The sequence below is a fragment of the Etheostoma cragini genome, chromosome 5 (genome assembly GCF_013103735.1).
Source record: "Etheostoma cragini isolate CJK2018 chromosome 5, CSU_Ecrag_1.0, whole genome shotgun sequence".
Taxonomy (NCBI): Eukaryota; Metazoa; Chordata; class Actinopteri; order Perciformes; family Percidae; genus Etheostoma; species Etheostoma cragini.
In genome coordinates this window covers 13,350,995-13,360,086 of record NC_048411.1, presented here as the reverse complement: position 1 = coordinate 13,360,086, position 9,092 = coordinate 13,350,995, and the positions used below count along the sequence as shown (strand labels likewise).

The 9,092-nt window shown below is 41.2% G+C and overlaps 1 protein-coding gene across 4 annotated transcripts in view; it reads left to right on the top strand.

The window, feature by feature from the left end:
- Positions 1-8,784, top strand: part of si:ch211-204d2.4 (uncharacterized protein LOC100003662 homolog) — an 11,352-nt gene extending 2,568 nt beyond the window's left edge. For 2 of the 4 annotated variants that reach the window (XM_034872219.1, XM_034872217.1), the window contains 11 exons: positions 233-377; positions 505-561; positions 1,255-1,303; positions 1,438-1,535; positions 3,633-3,764; positions 4,018-4,107; positions 4,353-4,421; positions 4,515-4,585; positions 5,335-5,398; positions 6,375-6,452; positions 7,115-8,784. In XM_034872219.1, the coding sequence (XP_034728110.1) occupies positions 237-377; positions 505-561; positions 1,255-1,303; positions 1,438-1,535; positions 3,633-3,764; positions 4,018-4,107; positions 4,353-4,421; positions 4,515-4,585; positions 5,335-5,398; positions 6,375-6,452; positions 7,115-7,567 (1,302 nt within the window). In that variant the 5' untranslated portion in view covers positions 233-236 and the 3' untranslated portion in view covers positions 7,568-8,784. Of the gene's footprint in view, positions 1-229; positions 378-504; positions 562-1,254; positions 1,304-1,437; positions 1,536-3,632; positions 3,765-4,017; positions 4,108-4,352; positions 4,422-4,514; positions 4,586-5,334; positions 5,399-6,374; positions 6,453-7,114 lie in introns of all 4 variants that reach the window. The other 2 variants (XM_034872218.1, XM_034872216.1) reach the window with 1 other exon arrangement.
- Positions 8,785-9,092: the final 308 nt, after the last annotated feature.

Genomic DNA, 9,092 nt, shown 5'->3' with positions numbered 1-9,092 from the left:
TGTGTGTGTGTGTGTGTGTGTGTGTGTGTGTGTGTGTGTGTGTGTGTGTGTGTGTGTGTGTGCGCGGGTGTGCATGAACAGTAAATGAAAGTTGGTTTATCCTCCACATCTGCCTGTGTCTGCCTTTCTGTCCTATGAGTCCATCTCTTTATGTTGCTCTGTTTACATGTTTGCCTCCCATTGACCATGTGACCTCTGTCCGTCTGTGTGACCGTGTCATATGTGATAGAAGCAGCATGCCATACGTGGACCGGCTGAACCGCGTATGCGGCTTCCTGGATGTCGAGGAGAAGGAGAACAGCTGCCGCTTCCAGAGACGATACTTCATCCTCGACACGCAAGAAAATGCTCTTCTGTGGTATATGGACAACCCTCAGGTGCTCCACACACACGGATGACACACACTTGCACAAACAGCAAGAGGAAATTAAATTGACCAATAGGAGCTGTTTAACCTTGGACTCTGAGACAATGACGGGTCTGTGTGTTTGTGTTTTCATGTAGAACCTGCCCAGTGGAGCGAGCTTTGTTGGCAGCCTTAAACTAACCTACATCTCTAAGGTAAAATTTACTTTGCTGTGGGTTGTAGTTAACTATACACATGTACACAGAGTAGAGGAGACATCTGAGCGGTTCGCCCAAATAGAAACAGGTAAATAGGCTGCACAGATCAGAGTTATCTGTAGTTAACAGTCACATGCAGAAGCAGACTTTGTGAAGTTTTCCAGATGTCAGAGTGCTCGCTGAGCTAACCAGAGATAATGACATCTGGCTGCACTGCACTGTAATGCTGACAGCTCCTCCCTGGACACTCTGACTCAAATAGATGACAAACATATTAAAATGTTCTTCTCTTCTCTTCAATTCTCTACTCTCTTTCTTGTCTCCCCTCTTCTCCTTTTGTCTATTCCCTCCTTGTCTTATCTTCTTTCCTTCTATCTCTCCTCTCCTTTCGTTCCCCATGTGTCCTTACCTTTTGTCTCCTCTCCTCCCCCTTTTTCTTCTCTTCTCTCCTTTTGTATCCTGCCCTTTCCCTTTCTCTTCTCTTCTCTCCTTTGGTCACCTTTCTTTTCCTTCTTTTTCTATCTCTCTTTTTCTTGCCTTTGTCTCGTCTTCTCCCCCTTTTGTCTAATTTCCTTTTCCTTTTTTCTCTTCTCCTCTCCTTTTTCTTTTGTCTCCTTTCCTTTCCATTTTCCACCCTCTGTTGTCTCCTCTCCTTTCTTTATGTCTCCTCGTCTCTTCTCTTCTTCTCAGGTGAGCGAAGCTACAGCGAAGCAAAAGCCAAAGACGGAGTTCTGTTTTGGTGAGTCTTTTGTAGAAGCACTGAGTCATGCTTATGCAGTAGCTCACAATAGCATTCATTTTATTTACGCATGTGATATAATGATATAATGCATTTATTGTGGTTATTCATGATATTTATTTTGATTTCTGTAGTCATCAATGCAGTTTCCCGGCGGTACTTCCTCCAAGCCAACGATGTAACTGACATGAGGGACTGGGTGGCTGCTCTCAACAAGGCCAGCAAGATCACAGTGAGTGCAACACACACAAACATACACACATACATGATATTAGAACCATATGTCTTAGTCTAGCGTGAGGTTAGAAAAAGGCAAAACTAGCCGATAAGGGGTTTGCTTTCACCTGAGCAAATGGCAATACACTGCCCACAAATACACTCTTACACCCTTGAATGAGGAAATTGTGAATGTGCATGAATGCGAGCGATGACGCACATACACACACACACTCAGACATCACTGTGGTGGAGGTGTCAAAAACTCCATTGTAAGTTTGTATGTGAGAATGCCATTCACAGTTAGCAAATTTACATCATATTTGTTTGTGTTCAGCAAGATGACCGTGGTTTTGTTGACTGACGACATTTCAGATGACAGAAGTGTTTCTCTTTTTCGCTTACCTGCACACCAACACAGGAAGCAGCACCGCTCACTCTCTTTCACTTCCTCTTTGATGGGAGGGCTTCTCTGTTGCCTTTTCTCAGCTAACTTGACCTCAATGAGATAGTTCTTTAAGCAGAATGGACCTGATGTGAAGGCAGGAATTAAAGCAAACCACACACTAAAACATTTCACACAGTTATTTTCAAGTGATAGCATTCTTTAAATAAAGCCCTTCACATGATATTTCTATTAAAAAAAATTTGTTCTCCTGACACATCGGTGGGTGGAGGAGTTTATCATTTTAGTTTAAGATTAGACAAAAAACTTGGTTTGTTCAAACAGAAATGTTGCTTGCATGGTCTGCTCCAACATCAACATTTACTGTATATTTTATTTCATACTTCAGCTATACCATTTATTATTTGGTATGATATTTGGGGCATCATTGCTATCTTATAGTAAAATTACAGACATGACATGACATGTCTCAGACTGGGATCAGTTCAGTCATTGCAGTTATTTGGTGCTATTTGGTAATTTTTTAAAGAGTTTTTTTTTTTGCTAGGTCTTTAAAAGGTACTAAAGGCACCTCTGTAACTATATATACTGTAGTTACATTTTTGATAACATGTACTCTAGCTCTTGTTTCTCTTATGCACTTATCTTAAGTCATTTGGACAAGCCGAGGGAGTAGCAATGATTTCTTTGTTCCTTTTTTCATGTTAGCCAATGGATAAATAAACAACAAAATAAATATAACTTCTGAATAGACAGTGGGCAACATTGTTTATAGCTGAGGTGCAACAGTGTTTGATTATGAGTGCCGATATGAATGCATTTCTGTTGGACAAATAACCTCCACATTCATATCCTAATAACGTTTCGTTAACCCATGAGCTAACTTGTGACTATATTATATTGTTTTCTGTTTGTTAATCGTTCATTGTTTATTTGGGTCCTTAGTCAGACTCATTACTGTGGCAACAACTACCCTTTCTTGGGTCAATGTTAGAACATACAATATAGTCAACAAATGTAGACACTAAACCTTGCATACAGTAAATAAAATGCCACTATTATACCATCACACTCAAATTACATCAAAACCAAACATGATATAAAAGAGACTACATAGTAATACTTAAAGAAAGAAATCAAAATGTATTTGCACATTCATATTGTAAAGCGGATCACACAAAACATGTTTTCCTTCTTGATTTTGGCTTGCATGTTTTCAAAAATAACCTCTTAAGTTGTTTCTCAAAACCCTTTTTGTGATTATGTACTAAGTGTTGTGTTTATTTGTCTTTGGTTGAGGAAGTGTAATGTGACCCTTCCGTATCTTCCTTGTTTGATAACTATGGTAACGTCCAGAAAAAATAAATATTTTTGAATACAAGTTTGGTATTTTTAAAACTATTGTATTTCCAAATAAACTTAACAGATTGTATCATAACCTATCTTTGACTTTCAGCCATGCGAGATCTGTTCCCCGGTTTGTGTTAAGTGTCTTGGTGGTAAAAGATAATAAAATTTGAACAACCCTAAAGACTAGGGTGGATGTTTTCATGCAGAACATATTACAGTTGAACTGTAGCAGCATGGAGACTCCCAGTGGGAAATAAACCTCTAACCCCTAGCAATTAGTAGCCAGCTTTACCCACTAATCTGTACTTTTTAATGCAATGCTAGTTACTATTCTCCTACTTCCTGCTGTGCTGACAGGTTCCTAAGTCTGGCCCTGCACCTCCAAGGTCCGATGTAACCGCAGTCATCAGCAACACTCAGGGAGGGAAGAGACAGCACGCCTACAAGACTGAGATCATCGGCGGCGTGGTGGTGCACACTACCATACAGGTAATAAAGAGGATGCTAAAACCAGTGTGGTTACTATGACAATAATAAGTGTGACAATGATGATGCAAGAGGACAGAATTAGCATTTTTGAGCTTTGTTTTTGTGAATTTTTCAGAAAAGTAAAACAGAGTACAGCTTGCTCTCAGCCTCCAATACCACTTTTTGTGTATTCTGACGCATTTTGACGATGGTGGTAACATTGACCACAATTTTTTGTAATGAAATTAAAGATGGTTATGATGAAATATTTCAGAATGAGTGCGAGGAGACAGACGGGAGAGAGAAGAAGGGCAACCGGCCAGGCGTGCTAAGGTGTGGTTACTGTGTCAAACAGGGAAATGTGGTGAGTACCTAGCCATTTATAACTGAAAAACTCTGTGTTTAAATAAAAAAAGCTGCATGTGGAAACTAAACTGGTGTGTGTGTGTGTGTGTGTGTGTGTGTGTGTGTGTGTGTGTGTGTGTGTGTGTGTGTGTGTGTGTGTGTGTGTGTGTGTGTGTGTGTGTGTGTGTGTGTGTGTGTGTGTGTGTGTGTGTGTGTGTGTGTGTGTGTGTGTGTGTGTGTGTGTGTGTGTGTGTGTGTTTTCAGAGGAAGAGCTGGAAAAGGAGGTTTTTCACCCTAGATGACAATGCAGTCAGTTACTACAAGTCTGAGATGGTGCGTTTTGTATTTCCTCACACGTGTGGATGTTTTTGTGTGACTTTGTCTTTGTCCATTTCCATGTCTGAATTGTCCTTATGTATGTTCCAGGATAAGGAGCCTCTGCGAGCTGTTCCACTGAGGGACATTCAGAAAGTCCATGAATGTCTCGTCAAGTCAGGGTGAGTCAAATGTGAATCACTGAGTCAAATGATCCCACCATTTTACTTTCTCTCCATCTGGTTGTCTCTATATAGTAGATATTTGGATAACAGCAGATTAGACATCCAAACAACATCCACATTTTTTGCAGTGTACAAACAAAAATGCTAACATTGAAGTGTCACAAGTTTAAAGTTTGATATTCAGAAGTTTATTCCGAAGAGAGCTATTTAGACTTTTCTCAATATTTCTCTTTTTTTCATAGACTCTTCAACCAATCTTTATTTTTACCTGGACCTTCTCCACAAAAATGAGCTATTACTATTGTTATGCTTTCACGCACATAATTCTGACTTTTATTTCCCACTGTTTTTTTCATTACCAGTTTTTTTATTTAGACTCAGTTTCAACCTTTTATCTTTTTTTAGAGGTGGGGTTAAGCTACAAGGAAGGCTTTATTTGGTTAATTTAGGTACGGGATTAAAATGTACAATGTTATTTTGTATATTTTCTGAACAGTTAAACTTATACAAGCACTCAAAAGGAGAAGAAATGAGAAAAGGGAACAACTGAACAGAGAAGATGAGGTTGTCTCGACTATTTCTAACAATGTCTAGTGTATTCCCGGCCACTTCCTGTATAATTCCCAATAAAGATATGAATACAGAAAAAAATACTATTCGATTTGGGGCACACTGGTGATATTTAGCCCTCCTGTTAACCACTCTATTATTCAGCATGATAATTTCCCACTGTGTGTCGCCATCAGGGATCTCCTGCTGAGAGATAACCTGTTTGAGATCATCACCAGTTCCCGAACCTTCTACATTCAGGTACAAACCCTGTTTTGAAATACAACCCAATCAGAGGCTTCGTTCCGCACAAGTTATACAATTCAATTCAATTCAATTTTATTTATAGTATCAGTTCATAACAAGCGTTATCTCAAGACACTTTACTGATAGAGGAGGTCTAGACCAAACTCCAGAATTTACAAGGACCCAACAATTCTAGTAGTTTCCAACAATCTGTTGGGTCTGGCTCTGGGTGAAAACATGATTAGACACAAGTCATCTTGTTAGCCGGAGCAGAGAGGGTCTATAGTCGCAGGTGATTGTGACCTGATGCTTCGAGTTGTTTTCTCTAAATGCTCTGCTGCTGATGTGTGGCACGGGCTCTTTTTTTAGCAGCATTAAAAGTTAGTTTTTGTATAACAGGCAATGCCATCTGTTACCATAACAACAATAACATCCTGCCACCCCCTCCTGGGAGAAAAGCTGACTGAGATGTTGGGGGTCAGATCAGATGGGAAGTGCTGGGAGAGAGAGGGAGAGGTTGCAAGCATGAGCGCTTTTTGTTTTTGTCAGTGCAAAAAAAAAAAAGTAAGCATGACAAACATTTGGTAAAGTGAAAAAACAACAACACATAAATAGATTACACTGAGAACACGGTCATGGCGCAAGTGTGGACAGCAAAAAAAAAAATCATCTTAAACAAAAATGAAACTTGAATTACAAATTTAAATTACAGCCAGTTGTTAAAATTTGAAAGTTTTAAAAACCAGATAGCTGATGTTCATGTTAAACACATAAATATTTCATAAACTAGGGATGTGACTGATGATTATTTTCAAACATTTCCTTGGCTTCAGTTATCAGGATAAATCTTTGAGAGACAGAGAACAATCTAAAATATAACCAGAGACAGAACACAATAGGACATGCCACTATAATGGGTAGTGTGACAATAATTGCAGATAGGAGAGAAAATAAGATATTTACTGTATCTTCTGGTTATGTTTTCCTACAGACAGACTCTCCGGAGGAAATGTATGGCTGGATCAGGGATGTTGAGATGAAGATCCAGGACTTCAGAGGTCCCCCTAAGGTAATAATAATAATAATAATGAATTGAATTTGTATAGCGCTTTTCCCAAGCTCAAAGTCGCTTAACAAAGTAGCAACAGTGTTAAAAAACTAAGGATAGGCAGAACAGAAAAGATGGGTTTTCAGACAGGACTGAAAAATGGTGAGGGACTCAGAGATGCGGATCTCATGGGGGAGGGAGTTCCACAGCCTGGGAGCTGCCTTGGAAAAGGCTCTGTCCCCAAAACTGCGGAGCTTTGACTTGGGGACATAGAGGAGACCGGCTGAGGTGGATCTGCGGGACCGTGAAGGTTGGTAGGGGGAGAGGAGGACAGTGAGGTATGACGGGGCAAGGTGGTGTATGGCTTTGTAGGTGAGGACCAGGATTTTGTATGTGATCCGGTGAGAGATGGGAAGCCAGTGTAGCTGTTTTAGGACCGGAGTGATGTGGTGCCAGGATGTGGAGCGGGTGATGAGTCGTGCAGCTGAGTTCTGAACCAGTTGGAGCCTTTTGATGGAGGTTAAGCTGATGCCGAGGAGTAGTGAGTTGTAATAGTCAAGTCGTAGGTACCTCTGTTGTCTCTCCCCTTGATACACAAAAATCTCCAATCCTTATATTGAGGACAAAAACTTGATATGCGCATATGACGAGCACTGATTATTTCTTTGTCTTTTTCATTGCAGGGTTTCTCATTTAAACGTGCGTCCTCTCTCTATCGAAGTCCCAATGCCCCCTCAGCGCCTCGAGGCCAACAGAGCGATGAGCGCAGACCTGCACTGGTCAAGTCCTGCTCTGTGGCGCCGGGCTGGCAGCCCTGGACGCCTGTCCCTCCGGGCGAGCCTTCCATCCTGGATGCAGAGGATGAAGACAGTGCTTTCAGCTCTTTGCCCACCTTGCCTTCTCTCTCCTCTTCCTCCACCTCTTCCTCCACCTCCTCCTCCTCCAACTCCCTCTCCGCCCCGACCCCTAGCCCCAATGCACCTCCAGCAGTTTCAATCAGCGGACTGGGGATCCTCACAGCATCAGGAGATGTGGCCAGCGGGCGTCGGAGGCACCGCTCGCAGCCTCAGTCTCACACCGGCTGCAGCTTCCCCTTCAGCCTGGACGACGACAGCATCCGCACCACGGACGTCTAAGTTCAGGAAAGTCTGTCCAGGCTCCTGCGTGGACATGAGTGTTGGTACTTGCTTTGAAATGAATGTGACTTTTAATAATAGTATTCCCTGCTAATGAAGTGACACTGTGACCATCTGCCTGGATGCGATGATGGGAGATTGGGGCCTTCTGCTGGCTTTGTAGCTGTAATGCAGACGAAGGATGGACCCAGCTGAAAGGGGACCAAGAGGCACAGTGTTTGTGTTCACAGGACTGTGAAGAAGTAGGATGGAGAATGTTTAGTGCAACTTCCTCTGAAAACTTGAATAATCTTGTTGTTAATTGTTCTTGCAGACTTACAAAGTATGGCACATGCTTTCAATCAGTTGCACTTGACTCCCCTCGGAGATATAACTCTGTCATAAAGAATGTGTTTTTAACCCCGCTAGAAGTATTCACCAAGAATTGTTTAAAGGCATTTAAACACATTTCAGTCAATAGTTGTTTTTTTTATACTCAAGCAACACAAAATACTTTTAGAAAAGGTGGGTCTTTTTAGTTTTTTCTTGTCTCTTTCTTCCTGAGACCAACATTATGTGACATTAACTAACCTTCATTAATAATTAGCAAACATTTTATTACTAACATCTAATCAGGTTTCTGGGAGGGAGGGGGGTAGTATAAGGGTAGAGGTCTCGTTAAAAAGGTACATGCACTCACATGCTAACTGCCTGACGGCTTTTGGCTCTTCTGTTTTTAGCAGTAGCTTTTATGTGTTTGCACTCGATTGTGAACAGGAGCCTTTAATACTTGGCGTAAAGATAGTTTGTCAGGAAACTGTGACTCCTCTCTTATCTTGTAACAGGATACTGCATTAATACAGCAGTGTATTAGTTGGTACTTGTTGTAGAATGTACTGCAAACATCAAAGTACAGCAGATCATCTGCTTGACAGCATTCCAGCATTATGTGGGAAAATGTGCCACTACTTCTCGTGATTTCATTGCAATTTCACACTTTGCTTTTCTCATTTTTACTTACGTTTTTTGCTTTCACAGCAGAAATTACACCTTCCTCTCAGATAATGCTTTGTGTTGTTACACCGGTAGTCTCAGAACCTCCTCAGGTTCACCTCAAGACTTCATTGATGTGGTACCATGTTCACGCCTGTTTCCGTTTTCTGAAGCTGTGTGCACTCATCTGTCTGCGTATAATGTCAATTTTCTTTCTTGTACATTAAATGATGCATTTTATTCATCTGGTTATGGTTGTTTTTGATCAACTCAAACGTTCCCTAGTTTGTTTCGGTTTGACTTTTCGCACTCTTCACTGCCATCCAGTGGCTGTTGTGTCAATCCACATTTCACACCGTTTGTAGCCCAAACTAATTTTGAAGTTTTCTAAATTACCTTTTAAAAGAAGTTTTATCTGTTTTCTCTCTCCCAAATGCAGAAATGTCCCAACTGCCAGGCATGCGGAGGGTCAAGACCTTTAACACTGTGTCACCTTAAACTGATGCATACTATGAAGGTCACACAAGCACGCACGCCATACACATGCCAATCT